The following is a 25144-nucleotide window of genomic DNA, read 5'->3' as shown; positions in this document are numbered from 1 at the left end:
ATTTTATCGCCTACAAAAAATGTCTCTACCACTTCCTCGCGATTTTCTTCCTTCTCGCGATAAACCGCGAATTACTCAATGGCGGAGTAAATTCGGGTTTTAAAATTTTTTCCATTTGTTTACTAATTATTCCCTCAGGAAATTATTTATTAATAATCATGTTTATGACGTTTTGGTTGACGCGCAGTGAATGCTAATGATTATTTTTCTTATTTTGTTGTTCGCATAATAGATCGAAGTGGAATATTTTAAAAACGAGTTTTCGGAGAAAAATCGAAGGTCTGATGTAGTGCAGTCTAGAATCCCCAGCTCCCGAAGGCTGACCTGTTAATTAACTACTGCTTAATTACCGATGAATGGAATAGGTTCATAAAATCAATAGTCAATTCTCATGTCGCAATTATTTATTTTGTCGTTCGTTAAATACTGAGTCAGTCTGATAGTTTTTCAAACTTAAAATTAACATATTCATAAATTATTCTTCATTCTCGCTGGATACTTTCGTAATTATCTGAATCCAAAGAGTTTCTCTAAAATCCGCAACAAAATCTCGAAACGAAACAATTCTAATTCCCAATATTCTGGAATATCGATTACATCTGCCTGTCGTCTCGAATAATTCAAGCAAAAATGGAATGGCATCTGAAGTCTTAAATCTTACGATGAGACGGAATAATCTCTCCACGAAAAACAAACCGGCAATAATTACTTCACCTGCACCCATCGTCGATGCAAAAAAAAAAAAAATTCCCCCACACCCCCACCTCCGAAATAAAAACAATTAACAAAAGCCTTTGGCACCCTACAAAATCACAATTCCATGATCCCTCTCGAGACGTCTCTTGGCTTTCAAGGGCACCACCCCCATGAGATCAGCAGGTGTTGGTAGCCCCCCAGGGCCCCCAGTCCCCACCCCCTGCTGATAAAAAACCTCAGTTCTACCACACTGATTTCCATAAACGACGGTGTCCTCAGTCCTGACGATCACGTCCGTTAAATTTCTCGATTTTCTGAATCTCTCGTGAATGACTCCAGCAATCTCCAGTTCACTGACACCCCAGAGGCCCGACCTTCAAAAATTTAAATCAATAATCATTTTAATAATTAGCATTGCATGAATTCTCATAAAATAAATAGTAAAATTTTAATTTGTGGGTGAATTAATGAATAATGATAAAAAATGAGGGACAACCTGTGAAGTGTATCCCACTCAGGATCAACACTGAGAACGGAATAAAGTTCCTTGTGCTCATGCGAGGGCATGGGCTCCATGCAGTGGCCCAATCTACTCTCAAGCCTACCCAGATGATTCATACATGTCTCCCAGAGGCTGTGAATCAACTCGGGATTATTTCCAGTGCCATCATCCATGAGTAGCACCATCACCATATTCTGGTGTCCGCAGATGAAGAGTTCGGCCTTCTCGAGGACGCTACCACTGCCAGGCTCTCTGTCACCCACCCAAAAGTCATCCTCCTCGTTATTATTCTTAGCTAAACGACTCGAGAGGGTGGATAGATCGTAGTACTCGCTCGGTGTTGTCTCTTTGCTGCAGAAGCCACTGGTTTTGTCGTCATTTGCCAGGAGACTGAGTCTTGACATCAGTGGAGTCAATTGCAAGCCCTCGAGCTTCTTCTTCACCTCGAATACCTCGGAGGATCGTCTGCCATCTTCCTCGATCATTGCTGGGGCGTTTAGACTCTTCAGGGGTAGACTCATGGATCTTCGGCAGGTGTCTCTCCTCTTGATGTCGGGAATCCAAGTCCTCGGGTCCTGGGGACTTGGATCTCTGGGGATTGATTCGACGAATTCCAGTCGTGTTGTGTCCAAGTCTTTCAAGCTCTGGTGATCCACGCCATTTGTTCTGGATGGCCTTGAGGATGATCTCGAGCTCTCGGAGAAGCAGTGGGGTTGGGCTTTCACAAGTTCCTGGTAGTGGCTGGATATGTAGTGGTCGTAGAGCTCTTGGGAGACTGGTGAGCCATCGAATTTGAAGACTGGGTAGCAGGGATCGGTTATCGTTGTGGAGTGGTATCTGCGTCGGTGGAGGGACTCGGGGGTGCATGAGGATGGTCTCCATTCCTCAAGGTCAGAGACACTCGAGCTTCTTCTGGCACCTGGGGCTCTTCTGGGCTTTTTCTCAGGGTCAAGACCTCCGGATCTCAATTTATTCAGTCTCTTGCATCTCAGGGCCTCTTTCACCACGTCTGGGATGTCGTCGATGTCCTGGGGCTTCCTCGGGGGATCCAGGATCTCGTCGGAGTCATCGGCGTTGCAGATAAGGACTGCTGTGTCGTGGAGGACTCGATTTATGTCTCTCAAGGGGGTCGAGCAGACACTGGGGGTCAGCGGATGGGCTCGATTTTTTAATCTAAATTCACCCTTTGACTCCACCTGTGACTCAACCTTTGGGGGAATGGAGTCTCGTCGATGGACTGCGGGTACTGACTCCTCCGGAGGGTCACCGTCAGGTGCTTCACCCTCTTCTGGAACTGTAAAGATCCTCGAGGTGTCTCGTTTCATTCCACAGCTCGTCAGAGAAGTTTTCTTGGGGAATTTCTTGGGGATCTGCGGCTCCAGGGGATACACAGGCTTCGGTGGCTCCTCCGGCTTCCTCTGGACGTACACTCGAAGCAGCTGAACACCCAGGGGCAGGTGAAAAGACGTGGGTATTCGATCGGCTGGCGCTTTTATTCGATAGGGATCAGTTATCACCAGCTGTTTCGTCAGCTCTGGTGACAGTTGCGTCGCCACAACTTTATTATTAAAAAACATGGCACCACCCAGGATACCTGGGGTCTCCTGGCAGTACTGCAGCAGCTGGAGGGACTCCAGGAAGACGTTGCTGGCTGATTTTGGGAGTTTTATCATTGGCATCGACGAGAACAGCGACGAGTACTGGAGAATTGGAAGATAAGTCTCCAGCATTTGGTACAATCTCTCGGTGAATTTCGTTCGGTCATTGTTCAGTGACTGGGAGATGGTCTCCAGATCGCAGTGGAAGAACTTCAGTATCTGCTCGAGACTGTCAGCACGACGATGGATAATCCAGTCCTGGATATTACGATCCGTACCAATCGCCATGATATAGGGTGGAAATTTCTTCAGGACGAATTTACCACCCTCCAGGGTTATGAGAGAGGGTGGCGAGAAGGAGCTCGACAGGAACTGGTGGATCCCCATGAGCTGTCCAGCCAGTGCCAGGCGTTGAGTTCCTGAAACCCAGGATGGATGAAAATAGAGAACAGCATCTGCTGGATCGTCCTCCTCTCTTCGGCAACGAGTTGGATCGTAGATGAAGACTATCATCATCTCTCTGAGGAAAAAAAAAAAAACGAACGATCAAAAATACCTGGAGGTCATCATCGAATGGTGGATTTTTCTGGGACATCTGTTTATCATCGATCTTCTTTCGTTATCTCCCATAAAAAAATACATACACTAGTTTATAATCAGCCTTATCCTTAACGAAGATCAATGAATTGAAGAGAGACATGCTCATGCAGAATTCCAAATAATCACCATCATCACCATGACGATATGACGCAACTTACTTAGCCATTGTAATTATCAATGATTTTCTCAGGGCTCTTGATAATCCAATTCACTCCCTACACACCCCTTTCAACTTTCCCTGATGATTGTCCTCCACGATCTCCAACACCTCCAGAACCTCTGATTATCATCTCCCAGTGATCAGCCCTCACGATTAAACATTATAAATAAATTATTCTCTCGCTCTCCACATTATCAAATAAATCAAAATAAATAATAGACCGGAATGCTCAATTATCCAGTCGCAATTATTGTTATTATTTCTATTCTGGGTACATCCCTCTGCAGGTGAACAGGAGGACTAGTTTTCCAATTGTTTTCAATATTTTTTATTCTGAAAATCTCTCTGTAATATCGACTGAATGTGAAAAAATAATAATTACAAATTATAGTCTAAAGTCCAGGATGAGATAATGCGGTGGAATTTTGAGGGGATATTCAGTATCTGACGTCGAGTATGAGAATATCGTCCCCAGGATGACGAGTACTGGACTTCTGGTGCTGACGAGTCCATCGAGGGTTAGGAAGGTACTTCCAGTGATTCAGCATCATGTACTTCAGACTCTTTATATCCAGTATTCACCTGGGAAAAGAGTGCAGTGCCAGATGATGACGAATTCAAGGGTGATTACGAGTATTTATGCCCTTGCTACGTCTTTCCTGGAGAGGGTGGACGTCAGGGTGTTGATATCGAGAGCAAATCAGGGGTTTATTGCCACCAGGAGACCTGTAGAGCTGGTGATATTCGATGGTAATCCCAGGGTGGACCCTCAGACCTTCGTCGAGAAGTTCCTGAGGAATAGGTCGAGGTGTGACATTTTTTTTTTCGACAATTAATGTTCTGAGAGGATTGAAATCAATAATTATCTTCGGATTGAATTTTTTTTTCCTCTCAGGTCTTGCAGATGGATTTCTCTGGATACTGATGGTGATGAGACCCTTGGGGAAGGAGAAAAAAATCCTCTGGGAGGTGGAGAGGAGCTGGAGAAGGTCTGGGATAGAGTTGTCCTCGGGGGCACCTTCGACAGGCTCCACAATGGCCACAAGATCCTCTTGAGTGAAGCTGTTCTTCGATGTAGAGAGAAACTGACAGTTGGGGTCACAGACGAGACCATGATCCAGGGGAAGATCCTCTGGGAGCTCATTGAACCCTGCGAGAAGAGGATCGAGGCTGTCAAGGAGTTCCTCCAGGACATCGATGACTCTATCTCCTACGACGTCGTACCCATTTCCGATATTTACGGACCCACCAGGAGTGAAGAGAACCTAGATCTCATCGTCGTCAGTGAAGAAACAAAACGTGGAGGGCAGAAGGTCAATTATTTATTCATTATTTCATTTTATTTCATTTTATTAATTTCAAGTTTAATTATCTAGCTGGATTAATTCATTTTTTATCACCAGGTGAATGAATTGAGGGGCGAGAAGGGCCTCAGGATTCTAGATGTCCACGTAGTCCAGTTGGCTGAGGACGGGGGGCACAGCGATCACGAGGAGGCGAAGATAAGTTCTAGTAACCAAAGAATAAGACTCCTGGGTACGCGGCTGAAGGAGCCCAATCTTCTGGGCAAGAGCTTGAAGCCCTACATCATTGGATTGACTGGGGGAATAGCCAGTGGAAAATCATCAGTGGCTGAGAAGCTCCAGGCACTTGGGGCTGGTGTTGTTCACTGTGATAAATTGGCTCATGACCTCTATGAACCCGGGAGAGCGGGTTTCCAGAGGGTCGTAGAGCTCTTCGGGGAGGGTATCCTCGACGGGGAGAGGAGAATCGATAGAAAAAAACTGGGGAAAATAGTATTCAATGATAAGGTATCAAACAATAATTCATCTTGTTGAATAAAAAAAAAATTCAGAGATGTCTAGGTGTCTAGAAAGCTGATAAATTCCAGGAGCAATTGGACAGATTGAACAGAGCGGTTTGGCCAGCTATTCTGGAGGCTGCCGTTGATGAAATCCAGAAGCTCCACGTCCAGGGATACGAGATAATCGTGATGGAGGCTGCTGTGCTGATTCAGGCTCGATGGCAATCTGTCTGTCACGAGATCTGGACGTGCATCGTGCCTCACAGTGAGGCTGTCAAGAGGATGATGGAGAGGAATAATTTGACAGAGCTGGAGGCAGAGGCCAGGATCAACGTTCAGCCCAGTAATATTGAACAGGTGGAGGCAGCGACTGTCGTATTTTCAACTCTCTGGAGTCACCAAGTGACGCTGGAGCAGGTGAATCGAGCCTGGAAGGCTGTCAACCACTTCCTCAGTCAGAAATCGTGAAAACTTATCAATTGCCATTTTGTTAATAGTTTTACGTGTACAGTGGGAATTCTGAATGAAAATTGTTGGGGTTGTTGATGAATTTTTCGCCTATTTTTATTTTTATCTGAAGGTCGTGTTGCCTCTGAGGATGATGCTCTCCTCCTGCTCCTTCCTCTCCTGGATCATCGTCATCAGGGTCCCCAGGAAGGTCTGGAAATCGCTCTTCAATTTATTTCCGTCGTCCTCGATGTTGCAGTTCACTTGAGATATTTTAGCGAATGTTGGGGCTGAAATTAGAAAATTGTCAGAGGATTCTGAGCACCTGGGGATCGTCGGGACTCACATATCCGTTTTGGGGGGTCCAGGTGGGACTTGTCTCCCGCGAAGTAAAACACCACGCAGTTCTTCGGCTCCAGCTTCGTCTGGGAAACGAAATAATCGTAGAGCTTCTCCAATTCCCAGACGAGGTCGGGCGTCAGCTTCGAGTACACGAAGATCACCCCCTGGGTGTCTCTCCTGAAGGCTGACCAACAGCTCTCAAACCTCGAGGGGAGAAAAATATTGTCGAGAAATAAATTCAAGTTTTCTCTTTTAGAATTTATTCTTTTTCTGTCTCTACCTGCGATCTCCACTGCAGTCCCAGAGCTCGATGTCCACTTTCGATTGATTCGTCTTCGTGTTGACGTTTGACACATCGAACTCGAGGATCCTGACACCCTGGGTTGGCCTGTACTCGAAGGGGATCTCACTGGCGTCAGCCAAAAAATTCGCAACTGTCGTTTTTCCACTCTGAAAATAAATCCTGAATTTAAATATTATCCAGGGGTTTTGGGAATTCCGATGATTTACCCCAGCAGGACCGACGACAATCAGCTTGATGGGATCCATTTTTCCGGTTGCCATGGAGACGAGGGCACAACAATGAAGGCAACAGTAAAATTCAGCCCATCATCGAGAACTCGTAATTAAATCGATGGAATTGCTTTTGAAAAATATTTGATGTACAATTTTCATTCCCTGCTCTTTTATTAATTCAGTAAATAAATAAAAAAACAAATTGTTGTCTTCTTTGCGTAATTTATTTATTAATCCAAGGGTTTCAATACGACATTCATTACATATTGATAAAATAGTCATTAAATTACGAACGAAATTGACGAAACGTCAGGATTAACACGAACTAAAGTCATGAAATATCGAATGATTGATACTCGGTAATTGTGAAAAGAATTGTGTCAATCTATTGGAGGGGCTGCTGGAGCATCGCCTCTGTCACCTGCATCGGCTCTACGGGTTCGGGTTTTATTTCCTCCGGGTATTCGAGATTGTACAGGGCCTTCAGGGCTGCCTTCGCTGCTATTTTCTTCGCGTCCCTCTTGTTTTTCGCTGAAAAATTACAACAAGATCATTAAATCCTCAATTTATCCCAAGAACTATTCACTCAAGCCGAAAACGCCAAAGGAATTTTTTTTCGTCCATGAGATTCCCTTTAAAAAATTTCTTTTCACATTTTCCTTTAAAACCAATAGTTTTTCAGTTAAATCAATATTCAATTGAACGAAAACTCAGCGTTTTTTATTTTATAACGCATTAACGAATTATTTGACGAATTAACAACGCCTTTAATTAATTGCTCATTAATTAATGATGGGTTATGCATGTGTCGTCGTTTTTTTGGAGAACTTAAGAGCGATTGAACTCACCAGAGCCAGTGAATACTTTCTCGTCGATCTCAACGGAAAGTGTGAACATAGTGTGTGGCGGATTTCCAGATCTGCTGACCTCGACGTAAGTAATTCCAGGTTTCATCTGATTGAGAAGCATAACAGGATGAACAGAGAGTGCATTCTCAGGTAGAACTCTCTCCGTCGGTGGTTTTGATTCAGCCCTGATTTTGGGTGGTGTCTGAGTTCCAGGTCGTGGAATAGGTACAACAGTTCCCTGATTCTGCCACTCCAAGAATAATTTGTAAAGTGCAAAACTAGCGAGTGAACTCCAGGGTATCTCATCAGTCTCATCAACACTCATTGGAGTAGCTGTTGATTCTTGGGCCTGTCCACCCTCAGCAGCAGCAACAGCAGCAGCAGCAACACCCTCTGCTGAGACACCCTCTTTGGTGGTATCAGCTGATTCGACAGCTCCCTGGGAGTCATTCTCAGCGTCAGTGCGAGCTTTGTTGGCAGCTGCTGTCATTTTCTCGAGGAGGAGACACTTCAGGGCATTCTCAGCAGCATTCTGACGTGCCAGGGGCTTGGAGAGACCCTGACCAACGTACGTCTTACCATCCAGCTCGGCATGGACAAGAAAAAGGGAATTGGGGATTGACTGGGTCTCCGGGAAGGTGAACTGGACACCAGCTTTCATCTCATTCAGAACCATTATCGCGTTCTTCGGCATCAGGGTCTTCCTCAGACGTTGATTCATCCTCAGGCGTTTCAATTTCCTGTTCACTTTGGCTGCAACAAAAATTCACACTTCAGACTACAAAATAAATTCATCAATAAAAATTCCCAATTCTTCGTTTGGTATCAGTAATTCTGTTCACATCGATTCTCCATTCCAACGATCTCAACAGAACTCCAACGATCTGGAGATCAGTGGACCAGAAGAATCTTCAAATTTGCGCAGTGAATTGTCATCACAGCAATTCTCCTCAGGGACTTACCCCTTAAAATCCACTCTCTCCATAAAATTTAATTAAATTCCCAGAGCACTTTAAAGAGCCCCAATATTTGAAAAAAAATACTCACTACCCTGCAGTTTAGCACGTCTCCATTTTGGCTGATCACTGGTCTCTGAGAATCCGTCACCCTCGGGCATGACGTCGTCGTAGTCCATGGGATTCTCTGGATTCCCCTGATTCCCTTGATTCCCTTGACTCCCTTGGCTCCCCTGGTTCCCCTGGTTCCCCTGGTTCCCCTGGTTCCCTTGATTCCCCTGGCTCCCCTGATTCCCCTGACTCCCCTGACTCCCCTGACTTGAACCAGCAGCAGTCACATTCCCCGCATTATTCTGATTAGAATTGGCTGCAGGTGCCTTCTGAGCTTGAGCATTGACCTGAGGTTTTTCAGGAGTCTGGGTGAAAATTTTCTGTGGCTGAGATGTCTGAGATTGAAACGTCTTCTGGGTGGTCTGTGGCTGTGGCTGCTGCTGCTGCTGTTGCTGGAAGGTCTTCTGTGATGACTGCTGTTGCTGCATAGGTTTCTGCTGCTGCTGCTGCATAGGTTTCTGCTGCTGCTGCTGCTGCATAGGTTTCTGCTGCTGCTGTTGCTGCTGCTGCATCGGCTTCATCTGCTGTGGCTGCTGTTGCTGTTGCTGCTGCTGCTGCTGCTGCTGCTGCTGCATGGGTTTCTGCTGCTGTAGCGTTCCCCTCTGCCCTTGAATCTGCCCTTGAATCTGCCCTTGAATCTGCACCTGTCCCTGCTTCTGCGGCGTTGACTGGCCAAACTGAAATTAAGATCGGGTGGGTTCGTTCTGCTACACAAGGAACCTCTACGGTTGTACTGTCCCACCAGGGCCCAGGGCGTCTTTAGGGTCATTTACTTGAGGGCAAAATACGTCTCAACCACTACCATAGCTCATAACACGTTCATCACGATTTATCATCACGATTCATTCATTCCCCAGGTCCTGAGAATGAAAGGGTGATTCAAAAAAAAATAAAATGATCAATCTCTGGTTTCCATCATCGAATGCCAATTAATATTCACAGACAAATGATTCTGTGATAATTTATCCTAACGATTTAAATGTTTAATTATCATTTTATTGTGTGGATTTTTAGTGTTTATTGATGAGTGGTTCTGGATTTGTCTTGGCTGTCATTGTTTTTTATCTATTTAATTTTTTTTTGGAGGCATTCGTACGGCTGGGGATTGAACATTTTAATTTCTTGTGATTTTGTGGAACGTCACGATGTTATGCTAGGTGAGGTAAGACAACGAACTTGCCCCTGGTGACATGTACCTCCTCGGTATTGTTGTATAGCTACTTGTTGCTGCCTGCTTTGTGGTACAAGCAGGAGTGGGGAGGAGCGAAGTACGTGGATTAGTACATGCATTGAGATCCTAGTGATTGGAGAGAGATTCTAATTTACCAGGGGATGAGGAACTCTTCTCCTCCTTTTATCTAGCCATTGAGTCTTCGCAACTAGTGATTTATCCCGGAAACTATCGATTTCATGGAAAAATCATGAGGAACTTTTTTTCAGGTGATTAAACGCCCGAGGGAAAAGGTCCTCTCATGTTTCCTGGTGGGACCAATAGTTTCAGAGATAAATCCTGTTTTATGGGGATCGGAATGTTGCGGATATTTGGGTGAATGGTATTTGGGGATCGGTTTTGCCCCAGGTGCGGTGGAGATGGTTTTTGATGAATGGTAAAAGGCATTTGCTCTGGGACATTCGTAGGTGCAATCTCTCTCCACAAACAGGTCCTTACGACACCTCCCTCGATTAGATTTCTCGATATTCGTGAGAACTCCGAGTGAATTTCACCGACGAAAATTCATTTCCATTTTTCGTCAGTTCTACGCAGGTATTCACAACGAAAATCGACTCATTGGAGCCACCCCGTACCCGCGAACCCGATAAATAATCATTAACAAAAAAAAATAATCGACTTACAGCAGCTGCATTTGCATTTCCGGTCTGATACCCCTGATTACTGGCATTCAGAATCGGCCCTCGAACTGGAAAAACAAAAGTCTCCATTATTTATGCGATTATCTCCGGATTCTGAGGAGATAGAAGAATCTTCTCGGGAAGTTTTTTGTAGAGAAAACCGAGAGCTAAAAAAAAGTCCCCACAAATATTTTTCTAGCTCTCCTCGATCCCCAGATATAAATAAAATAAACAGAATTCAATCATCTCTGTAAATCTGAGTTCCCCAATTTGATTTCTCCGTTATGTCTAATTATTTCCGAATCTATCAGAGATACGAAAATTTTCATATCGACCTTTTTTGTTGCTGGCATTCGTCTGTACAAAAAAGTCCCCACGGAAATTCCGGTATGGCTGACAGATCCCGAGATATACATTCAATCTCTTCATTGTCTCTTGATGCATTAAAAAAAGAATAAGTGATGCGTCTAGCTTGTTCAATAAAAAAAACAAATGATGCGTCTAGCTTGGCGTCGGCCATTTTAGAATGCCGGTAGAATTATTGATTATTCAACCCCCAGGCCTATCCCCAACCCCTCCACCCCCGATTTACCCCCAAAAAGCTCTAAAAAATCCGTGGAAACGAAAAATTAAAATCATTACTAAAAAAAAAATGACAGAATAATCACCGAATGATGTGTTTTGTTGGGTTTGGTTTGCCCCTCGACTCCTGGTGTACATCTCGAACAGAATCCCTCTCACCTCACAACCAGAATGATTAATAACAATTAACGCCGATTAATCGCGTTATCGTGCAATTCACTGTAAAAAATGTTGATAAAATTAATCGAGAGTTCCTGTCGCTTTTGACGTTTTTTTTTTGGAGTCGTCGGAGTAGGCGATCCTAGTGCAAAGTGGAGCGAAGATGAAACCGGAAGTGACGCCTCCCCACCATTCGAAAATGGCGGCTGATCGTCGGCGCGGTTTGCCCTGCGCAGCAGCCCAATTTCGTTGTGTCATCAGGGGGGAGTGAACCGCCGGATGTTCAAGGCTGCAGGATGAATGCGTTTTGTTTTTTATTTGTTTAACTGAAATTTAACCGACTGTAGAACGAGCGGAAGGGTGAAGCCACATTTTGTGGAATTTCAAATGAAAAAAGTTATTTAATATATTGAATATATACTCCTAATGAAATAATATTTTTTAAATGAGCGCGTTGTCTAATTGGCAACGTGCTTGAACGTCACGCCGACGGGCTGGGTTCGATCCCAGCGTCATTAATTTTTTTTTTTCAAAATAGTTCTAATTTTTTTTTTTTATTAATGGCTAATTAATGGAAATATCGTTTATAAACTGAATATTTGATAATCGGAAAGATATCCATTGAAATTGCAAAATTCGACATTTTTGAAAATAATAATTTGCAATATATATACTCCTAATGAAATTTTAATTTTATAATGAGCGCGTTGTCTCAACGGTAACGTGCTGGACTGGCACGCCGATGGTCTGGGTTCAATCCCGCCATCATTCATTTTTTTTTTTTTAATAATTCCTATTTTTTCTTTTATCAATGGCTAATCCATCGAAATATTGTTTAAAAACTGAATAGCTCCTCGATGTTCATGTTATCCTGATACTTTTTCTAAAATTTCGAATTTTTCACTTTGAGTGAAAATTTCGGCGAATAACTCCTCGATGTTCATGTTATCCTGATACTTTTTCTAAAATTTCGAATGTTTCACTTTCAGTGAAAATTTCAGTGAATAGCTCTTCGATGTTCATGTTATCCTGATACTTTTTCTAAAATTTCGAATTTTTCACCTTCAGTGAAAATTTCGGTGAATAACTCCTCGATGTTCATGTTACCCTGATACTTTTTCTAAAATTTCGAATGTTTCACATTCAGTGAAAATTTCAGTGAATAGCTCTTCGATGTTCATGTTATCCTGATACTTTTTCTAAAATTTCGAATTTTTCACCATCAGTGAAAATTTCAGTGAATAACTCCTCGATGCTCATGTTACCCTGATACTTTTTCTTAAATTTCGAATGTTTCACCTTCAGTGAAAATTTCAGCGAATAGCTCCTCGATGATCATGTTCTCCTGATACTTTTTCAAAAATTTCGAATTTTTCCATTTCTACACTTATACTTTTTCACTTGAATTTTACCACTCGATTTTTTTTTACCACGCGTCGACACACCAAGGGCCCTATATTACTGGCTGCTGGTATTTTAGGGACCTACATTACCGACCCTGGGTATTTCACTGAAGCGCGAAAATTCAAAAATTTCACTGACATTGAAAAATTCGAAATTTTTGAAAAAGTATCAGGGGAACATGAACCGCTAGGAGGTATTTAATTTTTAACCATTATTTCAATTGATTAACCATTTACAAAAGAAAAAATTGCAATTATTTAAAAAAAAAAAATGAATAACGGCGGGATCGAACCCTGGCCGTCGGTGTGGTAGGCAAGCACGTTACCAGTGAGATAACGCGCTCATTTTAATAATATTATTTCATTAGGGGTATATATTTTGCAAAAGTATTTTAAAAAAAAATGTCAAATTTGTGAATTTCACTGGATATCTTCTCGATTTTCAAAAATACAGTTTTTAAACAATATTTCTATTGATTAGCCATTAATAAAAAAAAAAATTGGTGGTAGAGGGTGAGGGATTTTACTCCCGGGGCAGAGGGAGAGGGATTTTTAGGTGGGGGTTTTTAGGTGGGGATTTTTGACAACCAAGAGGTTATGATCGTTCTCCCCGGGAGAGACGGTGACAGGGAGTTACTCCAGGAGCATAAACCAAGGCTTGTCAACCTGGTGATGAGGAAGTGGACGTAGACACCATGTGGACAGCGAAAACTCCATCACTGCGGATCGATGTAGCGGATTTAAAGTGTAAAAATGGATGTGGATTCTTCGGGAATGACGAGTGGGAAGGATATTGCAGTAAATGTCACCGGGAGTACCTCCAGAGGAAGAGAGCCAAGAGGGAGAGGCAAACGAGGGGACAGAACCACGAGACCGATGCAGCAAAACACTCGACACCTCCAGGTATCAGTAAAGTAGACGATAAAAAACGTCAGCAGGAGAAGAAAAATAAATTACTGAACATCTCGGCGTTCTGGAAGTTGCCCTCGAAGCCCCCGGGGTACGACGATCTCCTGAAGGAACTGGTGCAGAACAACGAGGACCTGGACAAAGTCAAGTCCGAGAACACCGACTTGATGCACATAATCAGCAAAACACCAGCTGAGAAGGACGTGAAGAGGTGCATCCGCACCCTCGTCTCGAACATTCTCCAGAACAGAAATGCCAAGAGGATCGAGGAGCTCTCGGAGATCACCCAGAATTTCTACCAAGTCTTCGGGAAGAGAATGGATAACAGTCCGAATTATGCCGGGATTTCTCCAGAGGTATCCTATTCACAAATAAATTAATAGAATTGATGATTAATTTTGAAAAATATATCCAGGTGAAGGAGCGACTCCTGGACTACGTGGAGAGACACTCCATGACACTTCTCTATCGTGTTCTCTTCTGTCCACCTTTTACCATCGACGAGGAGAAAGATTTGGCGATTCAGAAGAGAATTCGCCAGTTGAATTGGGTGAGTGGTAAAAATCTTGAGTGCAGAATCCACGAGACGAGTCCAGAGGTACGCGAACTCGTCTACACGTCGATAACAGATCTCCTGAATATGGACTCAGCTAAGGCACCTCAGGAGAAATTAACCTGCGTTGTCAACTGCTGCAGGAATATTTTCCAGCTACTCCAGCAGTCGGTGGGTGGTCCAGCATCAGCTGATGAATTCCTTCCAGCACTCATCTTCATCGTCCTCAAGGCCAATCCAGCGAGACTCAAGAGTAATATCAATTTTATCACGAGATTCTGCAACGCTAGTAGATTAATGACTGGCGAGGGTGGATATTATTTCACTAATTTGTGCTGCGCTGTTTCGTTTATCGAGAATTTGACTGCTGAGAGCTTGAATATGTCGGAGAAGGACTTCAATGCTTTTATGTCTGGGGAGAGGGTGCCTGCTAATACCTGGGAGTCAGCACTGACCATTTGCGAGAGTCTTCACATGATGTGCGAGGATATCACTCTGTTGGAGGAGCTCAAGGGCAAAAATCAGGACGTCGTCGACGAGGCCAGGAGGCTTAAGCTCGAGATCGTTGAGTTTCAGAGGAAAATTCGGGTGGAAGTCGAAGATGGCATCGACAAATCACCGCTGATCATCTCCAGGAGTCAGCGGGTACCTACCAACATCGACTGCGAGGATGTCGAGGGATACAAATTACCTCCACCAATTATTCCCCAGGTCAGTTGAATTAATTCACCAATTTACACATTAATAATTCATCATTAATTCTTTTTAATCTCCAGTTGTACTCCCAGCATGTGGGTATGGACGACCCTGACTGTCAGGATGCATCGAAAAATCCATCCATCGATGACTGCATCACTCCGTCCCCTACCTTCGATTTTCCACCGTTCGTCGACTGCTGTCTTGACACCAGCAAACCTGATGACGACACCAGTCTCATCAGTCTTGATGCCCAGTGTGATTTCTCCAGTGTTGACCTCGAGCCTATGGAGAAGACTCCAGACAGTCTTCTCGATAATTCCCATGGTTCAACCTCTAATCTTCCTTCACCACTCACTCCGGGGCTCTTCACCGAGGATTATCAGGGGTTCACTCTCCAGGGATCCAACATTCCCACCATTCCCTGCAGCACTGGCGATCTCTCACTCACATCAAATGATCGAGATACCGATAATTACGCTAATTATTTTAAAAGTATTTAGTCGACCTGGGGAAGATCCTCTATCCGTCGAGGGGATGATTTTTCAATGACGTTTACCAAGTCTAAATTTCTGGGAAATTTCTTACTTCTTGGTGAGGGCCTGTGCAGGTTATTTGTGCCTTAGGGCCCCGAATTCTCGATTAACCAAAAAGGCCAAGGAAATTCAGGACTTGTGAGTAAGTGTTAATATTTAATTATGCATTAATTAGGAAATAGGATTCTGTAATAAATAAAATATTTAAACAATTTAATGTGGACGTTCATTTATTGACTTACCTGTCTTCTTTTTTCATTAATAAATTAATTAATAAACGATATTGTAATTGTTATAAATCACAGGTACGTATTATACAACATTTTTATTGCGATAATTATTTATAATTAAATAATTGTTATCGGATTGTTATGAATGGTTTTGATTTTTTTGAAATGCAGAATGTTTTCATGAGACTTCAATATTCAAATCAACTAAAAATTTTATTTTCATGAATTTTTCGAATGAATGTTTACGTTAACCTAAAAATAAATAATTGCTCTAACCGAAATGACAGGATGACAAACACCAATGCAATTACGAGCCTTCACGTTAAAAAATTAGGTAATTACCTCTGATTAATTAATTTCGAATGAACTTCAAAAATTCGACTCCGAAAAATTGACGTTTAATTGTTTATATTTATTGGGATTTTAAAAATATTTTGGAGGGCGATCGGCCGTTGGAAAGCCCGGGAAAATCGTTTTTGGATTAATTTATTGATTGATGGGGAATATTTTTTATTTAGGGAGTTTTGAATTTTTATTTTTTGAATTTCAGGTCATAAGATCGAAGAGATTCGATGCAGAGCTCTTGAGAATATAATTTCGAAATTGGAGCATGGATTTACGTGTGATTGTCCAGGAGTCAAGAGGGAACTCCTCTCGAAACTCCTCAGCTGGTTCAATTTTGAGACTGCTCCGCACCCTGAGAAGGTCCTGGACCTGATGCACTACCTGATTTCGGTGAGTCCATTATAAAATCATTTCGCAGAGAATTACACAGAAATCGACTTGGTTCAACCTCAAAAATCCGCGGAACCAACGAAGGAATTTCGACGAATCAGATCTCATTTTAAAGCCCGAAAAAATACCTTGAAAACGACCCCCAATTCGTGGAATTCCACTCAGCCAGTGCCGAGATATCGCCGAGCAAAAATGACAGGTCTCTTAATCGCAAGAATGAATAAATCCCATTCCCCATTTGTTAATTAATTTTATAAATAAAACAACTAAATCGCGTTTCCCGTGGCGTTGCCCCAGGTCCCTGACCTTGAATATTCTTCCAGGAAGGGATAGTCACACCCTTCGAGGACTCCCGGGTCCGGAACGACCTGGAACTCCTGCACTCTCGTCTGTCCCCCTCTCACCACCCAAAGCTCCAGGAAATTTCCAATTGCCTTCGCCTGTCCCCAGTTTCCCCCCGCATCCCCCCAGGAGTTCCACCATCCCCAGAGCCCTCGCCTCCGGCCGACGAGACCCAAGTGCCATCATCCCCAGGTACCCCAATCTCCAAAAGATCCGAGAATTCGATCCGCTGGTTATTACTTCCCTGGCAGCCACTGGTCTCATCCGATCGTGGAGTCCTCGCCGCCGTGGAGGACGCCCTCTCCAAGGACGAGTCAAACCTGACGATTCACACCTGCCAACTCATCACCAACGTCATGCTCCAGGATTTTCCAGCCGAGGTATTCCTCCAGCGTCCATCAATAATCTCGATATTCCACAATTTCCTGATGACCTCGGTGGATGAAAAAATCCTCAGGACGATCCTCCGTGCTCTGCACAAGCTGACGAGATCCCTTCGCTTCAGGATTTATTACTACAGCGATCCCTGCGTGGCGAACAGGCGTCAGAGGACGCAGGTACCAGAGGACGACGAGGAGACTGACGAGTCAGTGCTCCAGCTGCAGCAGATGCTGCTGCCAACGTACTGCATCGAGACACTATCAAGAACCCTGCGACTGCTGGAGAACCAGGTTGACGCAGTGCGGCCCCTGGAGACAGTGAAATCGATGATGGACGTGTCCTGGGAGCTGGTGGAGCTCCTGAAGACGAGTTTGACACCGTCAGTGTGGCTCTCCGTCGACGGTCTCTCCCTGAAGATTCACGAGGACCTGAAGTCTCTGCTGAAGCTCCTCGGGGATATCCTGGAGTTCCTCAGGGGCTACAGCAACATCGACTACTGGAGGATCACTTACCTGACCCTTTTATCCACAACAACAAAACTCCTGTCGTCCCTCGTTCCCCTGGAGGTCTCAGACTGCGTTCTCCCGGGTTCACTGAAGATCTCTCTGGCTGTCGCCCTGATGGACACACCTGTCTACCTCCTTCATCCTGGATTACACTCCACCCTCCTGGAGTACGCGAGGCAATTCCGAGGGGATGAGGTGGAGTACCTCAGGATCTTCGAGGAGACGAGGATAATCACGAGATCATTGAGAGCTGCTGTCTCTGTTATTAAATCCAAGGATGACGATATCGTCAGGAACATGTACCTCTCGAGGACGTCTCTGGAGTGCCACGGCAATTTATCCATCATCGAGAGGTACATGTCGATCCTCCAGGGGTACAACGGCCTCAACTCCGAGGACAAATCTCTCTCGTCAAAATTATTTCTCCACCTGCTGTCCCATGGAAATGATAATATCAGGATAAAAACGTACGATGAGTGCAGGTACTTGGTGGCAGCAGCACTGGGTGTTGAGAGGACCAGAGGAAGAGCCTCAGTCACCTGGACATCAATTGGTTTTTTATTCGATAAAGACGTCCTGAGGGAGATTATCTGTCACGGAGTGGCTGACGACCTGGTGAAAAGTTCGGCTGAGGATATTCTGATATTTCTGCTGAAGGGGAAGATCCCCATGGGTGAGACAGGATGGAATTCCCTTCTGGAGGCTCTCCGCCCGGTGTTTCCTCTCCTCCAGGTCCTGGGAGGCGCCAAATCTCCGCTGGAGAGGTGCATTTCCAAGATGCTTGACCCAGACCTCTACCAGGAGATCAGTCTGACGTACCTGGAGGTCCTCAAGGGCAATATGAGGCTTCTCTTCTCTCTGGACGCATCACTCCGGGAGGAGAGCGTCTTTAGGCTGATTTACCTCCTGGGAATGGAGAGGAACTCCACCGAAAAACACCCCAGGCTGTCGTCTCTCCATGGACTCCCCCTGAGCTCTCTTTTAATTCTTGAAAGACAGAGTAATTTCAAGAAACCAGAGGGTAATTATGACAGGTGCAACTTGCTGTCTGTCCTGGAGATGCTGAAGGTCTCCAGCGTCGAGCCCAAGGTGAGGAAGTCAGCGCTGATTCAAGTCAGTGTTATGCTGACAGACTCATCCCTCCACCGGGTCTTCCTCAAGGAGAAGGGCCTGGAGATCCTCTTGGAAATCCTGGAGAGGTCCCTCATGGAGAAAGACTTCGAAAATTACCCAGACTCCGTCGTCCCCATCGTCACGATCCTCAGGATCCTCTCCTCGACCCAGGGAACAGTTCGTCATCAACTCAACGACACGAATGTCTTGATAAACATCCTCAGGGGTTTATTCCTCTTCCCCAATCACGAGACTGTGAAAATCGACACCGCCCAGTTATTATTTCTCCTCCTCTTCCACGACGAGATCGTAATCGACGTGGGTATTTCCGTTCCTGAGGTGGTGATCACGAGGATGAGAGTTCCATTTCACTGTAAAATTCACTGGAGGACTAGTCCTCACAGGAAGGAGAAACCGATCGCCTGGAGGAATCCACTGACTCTTGCATTCGTCAGACAATTCTGGTCTTGGGAATGGAACAACCGGGAGGACGTACTCTGGACCCACTGGGACAGCCTCAACACCGAGACCATCGACGAGAGCCTCAAGATCTCAGAGCAAGAGCTGTCGACTCTCCAGTCCACCTCAATCCGTTTCTCCATTCAGCGACAACTCTTCAACATCAAGAACTCGACGACCCACGAGGAAGTGACGTCCGCCCTGGACTACCTGTGGATGTACACCAGGTTGACAGAATTAAATCCCACGGAGAGGAGTCTCGTGGGTCTCTCGTCGATGCCCTGGGAGCAGTCCCTCGAGCGTTTTCTCCTGTCACACCCAACGAGCCAAGACGACTGCTGCCTCTTCGTGGATGTCCTCAATTATCTGAACCTCCTGATGACGATCACCCGTGATCCTGGAGTGATCCAGTGGATATCGAGGACAACGAGACACATGACAAAGTCCCTGTCAGATCTCCTGAGGTGTTTAGAAAAAAATTATCAAAACGTTCACCAGTCTGTCCTGAGACTCGTCCGCACCTGCATCAACCTGGAGACTGATCTCGATGAGGACGACAGTCTCGAGGATTTCGTGGAGATAATCGTCTCGAATCTCTGCTCCAATGATCAACAGCACTTTTACAACCTGGCGTACCTCGACTGGCTGTTGAATTGCCTGACGTACCTGACGAGCAACAAAAAATGGAGAATAATCCAGGGTAACAATAACCTGGTGACAACTCTGGTGAATTCCCTGATGGAGCTGATTGCATCATTCCACGGCAATGGTGCCACCAGCTTCATGGGTCTATCAATAACCAAAAATTCGATAATCTGTCTGAATCACCTGCTCTCACAGACGACGTCGAAGTCGTTTTCAATCCTCTGGAGGGCAATTACTTGGTTACCAACACTCTGGAGTAACAGGGATCCCCTGGTGAGGGCCTCAGGGCTCCAGCTGTTGGGTGGTCTTCTCCGAACGCCCCACGACGGCCAGGAGTTACTCCAGAGCCTCGGGATGGCACCCAACGAGCTACTCCAGGGTGTCATAAAAATTATGATCGATCGAGAGGAGGCGTCAATCGTCAGGGAGAAAGCAGCTGTTGCTCTCAGTCACCTGGTGAAGAACTCCAGGGGTTCGGTATTCAATTATTGTGACTCCTTGAGGCCCAATGCCATCGTCATCTACCTGGAGCAGGCGAACGTCTTCTACGAGATGAGTATCATGTGCTCGAATTTGTATTTATCAGGATCACTGGAGTCTGAAGGAGCCGCTGGGGACTCTGACACCTCCAGGTCCTACCCCAGGTCGGTTCTACATTTTTACAACGGCCAGGACGAGACGTCCCTCAAGGACGATTCGGAATTCGTGACGACTCCAGCACTCGTCACCGCTGTCTGCTGTCTCATTAATAATCTTGTGATCATCGGAGGAGACGTCATCACCAAGATCTACGAGAATTCCCTCGACAAGTACCTGGTGAGCTGCCTAGGGCCCATCCCCACGGGTCCACTGGCCCCTGATGTACTCCAGATGTACGTGGGGATCTGCACCGTCCTGACGAATTGCATCAGTCACTCCGGGGAATTCGCCAATTCCGTGAACTTCTCACCGGATTTTTTATTCCTGTTGATGAGTTATCTGAATGAGGAGAGGATAGGGAAGAGACTGATGGTGGAGGTCTTCAATTTGCTGAGTGTCATGTCTCTGACGGAGGGACAGCACCTGGAGGCCATCCGAACTGCTGTCGACGTCCTGGGAGTGGAAAATCTGGTACTCTCGATTTGTCGAGGGGTCGGTGGAGATGGTGAAGTCAGGATGAGTGCAATCGCCTGTCTGGGGTTCCTCCTGGGGATCGGTATCGAGGGGAAAGACCTCCTGGCGGAAGCACTCGATGATATTGACGTGGAGAATGTCAAGGCTGGTGCCAGAATCTGTCAGGTACTTGTCGAGCTGCTGGTGGCGTACAATTACGCCAAGAAGAGGATCTCCAGGGATAAGGAACTCGTCATGGGGACTCTGGCTAATCTTTTATGCGTCAGTCGTGAGGCCAAGGATGAGGCTGAGAGGCAGAACCTGGGGATGACCTCGGTGATGATCCTCAAGGAGTTATTCACCGAGATCAGTCTTCAGCCTCATCACAAAAGGGGCGAGAGGGAGAAGAAGATGGCGCCTGTCATCGGGGAAGTGGCTAAAGTCCTGGGGCTGCTCATGAATTTTTCCTGTGGCAGCTGTCGAGTCAAGAGGAACCTGGCAGCAGCTGGAGTTGCTGATGTTCTCCATAAATTGTGGGCCTGGATCTGTTTGAATGACGCGGCTATCATTTCTGCTCTAAAAATGCTCGCAACTCTCACCACTGACTGCCCCGAAGGTATTTTGTTATAATTTTGTTATAATTTTGTTATAATTTTGTTATAATTTTGTTATAATTTTGTTATAATCCTTTCAAATATATTAATATCGAATCAAATTTGACCGGAATCCCTGGAATTCTGGGGAATAAATAACGAATTGAACGTAAAAAAAAATTTTTTCCAGCCGCCCAATCCCTCACCCTGACGACGACCCTCCCAGGATCGGGCCCTCGAAGGACCCCGAACACGGTATCTCTCCTGAATGTGATAATTCACCTGATCACCCAGGAGGTGGACAAGGCGAGTCAGTCCTTCGATAATCACCGGCTGCACTTTGCCTTCCACGTCCTCAGGAATTCTGTGCACGTCCATGAGTGTCGTGTGGCCATCTCCAAGAGCAATCTCCTCCAATTCTTCACGAAGATTCACCCGTTGACGACGAAACGCAATAAACCCTGGCCTCTCATCGAGATCTACTGCCTCGAGTTCCTGATCGATTTCACGTTCTACGATGAGGGACAGACGTGCGTACCCAAGACAACTGACGGTTTCGAGGTGCTGATACAGCTGTCCAAGTGCTCATCATCCAGCCAGAGGATTCTCTCCCTCTCCATCCTGAGGAATCTCGTGTTCAATGTCATTAACAGGCCGAGGATTCTGGCGTCGATTGAATTCATGAATCTTCTTCACTGGGTGTTGCGGAGGGGCAGCTTCTGCGAGATCGGCGTCGTGGGGTCTATCCTCTGGGCACTGGTTACCAACAATCAGAAGGCTAAACTCATCGCCAGGACTGCTGGCTTTGCTCAGGCACTCCAGGAAGTCCTGGGGAGAATTGCCCTGGACAACGTGCCTCATCAACTCCAGCAGGATGATCTCGTCAGGATGATTCAGTACGTCATCAAGATCATCAAGACCTCTGACGCCAAGTGCGACCTTCAGGACTGAATATCATTAATTTTAATTATTTGTATTTGATTGCTGGAGCCAAGAGGTCAAGGTCAACGAGTCCACTTTATCGCTCTTACGGGTTTTTCTGGAATATCTCCGAATCTAATCGAGATATCGAAATTTATGTCAAGATCTTCTTTATAGAGGACAGCGAGAACTGCAGTTCAAGTTATTATGAATATTTCGATATCTTGATTGGATACCGAGATAATTCGATAAAACTGGAGCGAAAAAAGAGGGGAATTATTTTTTTTAAAACTCTGAGCTTCTGATTTTGTAAATAATCGACTCTATTTTTGTAAAACTTTTTCTGGATAATAAATAATGATTATTATAAGCTTCTAGTGGAGTGTAATTTTAAAAAATTTTTCCTGAATTTAATCACTGTTTCATAATTTCGCGGAATATTTAACAATTCTGCGGGAAAATTCGAATTCTCTTTTTTCCCAGACGCGCATCAATGAATTAATCCCCAATTACCCTCGATTCTCGGCAATTACCGTCAGTCAGGCGTTGTCCAGAGGAAAGGAGAACATCTCTGACGTAGAAGAGAGGAAAAAAAAAAGGCGTGAAAAAATATGACAAGCGGATGCTCCGGCGTTTGCTCAGATGTGGCTTTCACCAGCTGCTTTGTAAGAATGAAATTGAAAAAAAAATAAATAAATCTCCAGCCAACGATCCGGAAGAAGCGGCCGAGGGAATGGACTGCGATTATTCATCTTGAAGTGTAGAAGGTGGAGGAAAGAGGCGTCGATGAGTCGTAGTTGGTATTTCACTGGGTTTTGTTTTTAATGAAGCACCAGTCGGTTCAAGTGCATCCTCGCAATCACGTGCTACCTTTTGCCAATTAATTCAATAAAAAATCATCCAGTTGGGATGATCTTGATGATGATCCAGGGATTGATCAAGGAACAATCGTAAACTGGATGATTCAGGCGTATCACCGAGGGAGGAAGCGAAGGAATTGATGCGCTACAGAAACGTGAGTTCAAAATCATCAATTTGTCACGCAACATCTGCGCCGCTTATCGCGGTACCTGATGAAGCTACGGGAATCTCCCCGGGACCTTTTTTGTAGAGCAAATTCAGAGCTAGAAAAAAGTCCCCACGGAAATTTCTGTAGCTACTCTCAATCTCGCGATTTCTCCAGAAAACCCAAGAAACAACTGGAGAACAAGAAAAACTGTAATTTTCTCAATGACCTCAACTTTTTGTATCGTATCTCGAAAACAAGGGGAGATACAAAAAATGTTGATAAACACTTTTTGTAGTTTTTATTCCGCTCTACAAAAAAGGTCCCAACGACTATAGGGCTATCTGTCCCGGGTTCATAGTTATCCGACCTAGAAGAAAAGCGTGGGTGTATAAGTGGATGGTGCTCGATTTCTCCACCCCCAAAATCATTTCTAATCCTTCTCGATTATTCTCCCACGACAACCATCGATTTATCCTCTGATTCAATGAATACCAATAGACGATTGGATATCGGCTGGGCCCGTTTGTTCGTTCAGTTTTTCGATCACGTGGTATCGGATGGATTTGCGTCAATGCTGACCTCCGGAGTTGGTATCCACGCATACCAAACCCCCTTCACCCGTAGTGAAGACAAACGACTCTTAATGGCCTCAACAAACCTCACCTCTCACTAACTCCCATTTTTACCAATTATTTTGGCACTATCCGAATCGATAAACTCATCCCCCCTCAATTTACTGAACTGTACCTGAATTCCTGTATTTAAATAATATTTAAATATATATATAAACAATAGTCTTTTGCAAAAAACCATTTTTTAATGCATACTCCTCTTAAATATATTTTTTTATTATTTTATTAATTTTTTTTTGCAATATTGAGATCAATTCTCCCGCATTTTTTTAAATTTGCCGACGCCATTTTTACGGATGAATTTTAATCGTAATTCAGGTACACGCGCGGTTTTTATTCGGGTACAAAATCAGGTCCTGATCTGGAGAGCTGTCAGAATTTAAATTTTTGGAGAACAAATTAATTTCCAGTGACTCACGCGGGAAATTATGAATTATTAAACCATCAAATTCGTAATTATGTCGGTATAAATTATTTCCTCGGTTTATATTTTTTGTATGGGCATGTTGAGAATTTTTATGGGGAGTTTTTCCGGTAATATCTATCGTTTTTTACGATTCATGGCAATTATGTGGGCGCGTCTGGAAAATCCTTGAGGAAAATCCGCTCTGAGCGCACGTTGGCGGATTGTTTACAGTGAATTGTCACACGTGCCTTTCAATTCCATGGGTGACATCTCGGATTTTCACACGTTTGTTGTCTAGGTCATGAATAAACCCGTCACTTTCTTTCATATATATATTTTTTTATTTTTAATGAATGTTTAAAATTTTTTTTCATTTTTTTTTTATTTTTAAAATTTGAATTAAATTTTTTTTTCATTCGCACCTAATCATGCCTGATCAGTACATTCTGATGATTTCCTTCTCATGATTTCCCTCTCCATTTCCCCACATTTCCCCCAGATTTTCCCCCAAATCCCCCGTTTTATCCACCAAAACCCAGAAAATCCCGGGATTCCCCGAGTGAAATTCACAGTTTTGAAAATTATTTTATTTATCGCGGGGAGATTTAAATGTTGCCACAGGGAATTTAAAGAATGCGGTGATATTCCACCGTTTGATTGGTCAATTAGAGTTGGACTCTAATTTTTTCTGACAAGACAAATACTCGACGCGTGTTGTCCGACCTCTCACCATCAAAAAAAAAATATTCCACGGATAAATCATTCCCCAAATTCCAACGCCATCCATCAGTTCTTAAATAATTAATTAAGA

At 44.5% G+C, this 25144-nt stretch overlaps 8 protein-coding genes across 11 annotated transcripts in view; 4 read left to right on the top strand and 4 right to left on the bottom strand.

The window, feature by feature from the left end:
• Positions 1-398: 398 nt before the first annotated feature.
• Positions 399-3821, bottom strand: HPS4 (Hermansky-Pudlak syndrome 4 protein). Of its 2 annotated transcripts, none has more exons than XM_011310660.1 (3): positions 3441-3821; positions 1193-3316; positions 399-1070 (listed from the first exon to the last, which is right to left on the bottom strand). In XM_011310660.1, exons 1-3 carry the CDS (start codon positions 3500-3502, stop codon positions 803-805), a joined length of 2454 nt encoding a protein of 817 aa, XP_011308962.1. In that variant the 5' UTR covers positions 3503-3821; the 3' UTR covers positions 399-802. The 2 variants fall into 2 exon arrangements, with proteins under 2 accessions (XP_011308962.1, XP_011308963.1); XM_011310661.1 differs by having other exon boundaries at positions 3555-3821.
• An 81-nt stretch (positions 3822-3902) lies between these two features.
• On the top strand, positions 3903-5911 carry Ppat-Dpck (Bifunctional Phosphopantetheine adenylyltransferase - Dephospho-CoA kinase). The gene is made up of 4 exons (XM_011310657.1): positions 3903-4364; positions 4452-4869; positions 4960-5367; positions 5448-5911. The coding sequence occupies exons 1-4, from the start codon at positions 4033-4035 to the stop codon at positions 5826-5828; spliced, it is 1539 nt and encodes a 512-aa protein (XP_011308959.1). The 5' UTR covers positions 3903-4032; the 3' UTR covers positions 5829-5911.
• On the bottom strand, positions 5836-6847 carry LOC105270007 (intraflagellar transport protein 22 homolog). Of its 2 annotated transcripts, XM_011310659.1 has the most exons (4): positions 6660-6847; positions 6430-6599; positions 6154-6353; positions 5836-6097 (listed from the first exon to the last, which is right to left on the bottom strand). In XM_011310659.1, exons 1-4 carry the CDS (start codon positions 6711-6713, stop codon positions 5931-5933), a joined length of 591 nt encoding a protein of 196 aa, XP_011308961.1. In that variant the 5' UTR covers positions 6714-6847; the 3' UTR covers positions 5836-5930. The 2 variants fall into 2 exon arrangements, with proteins under 2 accessions (XP_011308961.1, XP_011308960.1); XM_011310658.1 differs by having other exon boundaries at positions 6430-6847.
• Positions 6848-6870: 23 nt separating this feature from the next.
• LOC105270005 (DISCO Interacting Protein 1) lies at positions 6871-8707 on the bottom strand. Of its 2 annotated transcripts, none has more exons than XM_011310655.1 (3): positions 8561-8707; positions 7514-8266; positions 6871-7196 (listed from the first exon to the last, which is right to left on the bottom strand). In XM_011310655.1, the coding sequence occupies exons 1-3, from the start codon at positions 8646-8648 to the stop codon at positions 7051-7053; spliced, it is 987 nt and encodes a 328-aa protein (XP_011308957.1). In that variant the 5' UTR covers positions 8649-8707; the 3' UTR covers positions 6871-7050. The 2 variants fall into 2 exon arrangements, with proteins under 2 accessions (XP_011308957.1, XP_011308958.1); XM_011310656.1 differs by having other exon boundaries at positions 8564-8707.
• Positions 8708-8711: 4 nt separating this feature from the next.
• On the bottom strand, positions 8712-11353 carry LOC105270059 (putative uncharacterized protein DDB_G0271606; the record flags this gene model as incomplete). The annotated part of the gene is made up of 3 exons (XM_011310746.1): positions 11100-11353; positions 10435-10499; positions 8712-9257 (listed from the first exon to the last, which is right to left on the bottom strand). Coding segments are annotated over exons 1-3 (663 nt in total), but the record flags the coding sequence as incomplete, so codon positions are not given.
• A 1748-nt stretch (positions 11354-13101) lies between these two features.
• On the top strand, positions 13102-15486 carry Rabex-5 (Rabaptin-5-associated exchange factor for Rab5). The gene is made up of 3 exons (XM_011310653.1): positions 13102-13840; positions 13900-14748; positions 14814-15486. The coding sequence occupies exons 1-3, from the start codon at positions 13271-13273 to the stop codon at positions 15234-15236; spliced, it is 1842 nt and encodes a 613-aa protein (XP_011308955.1). The 5' UTR covers positions 13102-13270; the 3' UTR covers positions 15237-15486.
• Positions 15487-15752: 266 nt separating this feature from the next.
• Positions 15753-22629, top strand: ana3 (anastral spindle 3). The gene is made up of 4 exons (XM_011310650.1): positions 15753-15833; positions 16050-16234; positions 16558-21388; positions 21556-22629. Exons 1-4 carry the CDS (start codon positions 15788-15790, stop codon positions 22314-22316), a joined length of 5823 nt encoding a protein of 1940 aa, XP_011308952.1. The 5' UTR covers positions 15753-15787; the 3' UTR covers positions 22317-22629.
• Positions 22630-23099: 470 nt separating this feature from the next.
• Positions 23100-25144, top strand: part of IP3K1 (inositol-trisphosphate 3-kinase-like protein) — a 6925-nt gene continuing 4880 nt past the window's right edge. Inside the window, exon 1 of the mRNA XM_011310652.1 lies at positions 23100-23301. Within this exon, the coding sequence (XP_011308954.1) occupies positions 23287-23301 (15 nt within the window). The 5' untranslated portion in view covers positions 23100-23286. The remainder of the gene's footprint in view (positions 23302-25144) is intronic.

Source organism: Fopius arisanus, unplaced genomic scaffold (genome assembly GCF_000806365.1).
Source record: "Fopius arisanus strain USDA-PBARC FA_bdor unplaced genomic scaffold, ASM80636v1 scaffold00077, whole genome shotgun sequence".
NCBI lineage: Eukaryota > Metazoa > Arthropoda > Insecta > Hymenoptera > Braconidae > Fopius > Fopius arisanus.
The sequence above is the reverse complement of the archived record's forward strand: the minus strand, read 5'-3'. Positions and strand labels throughout refer to the sequence as shown.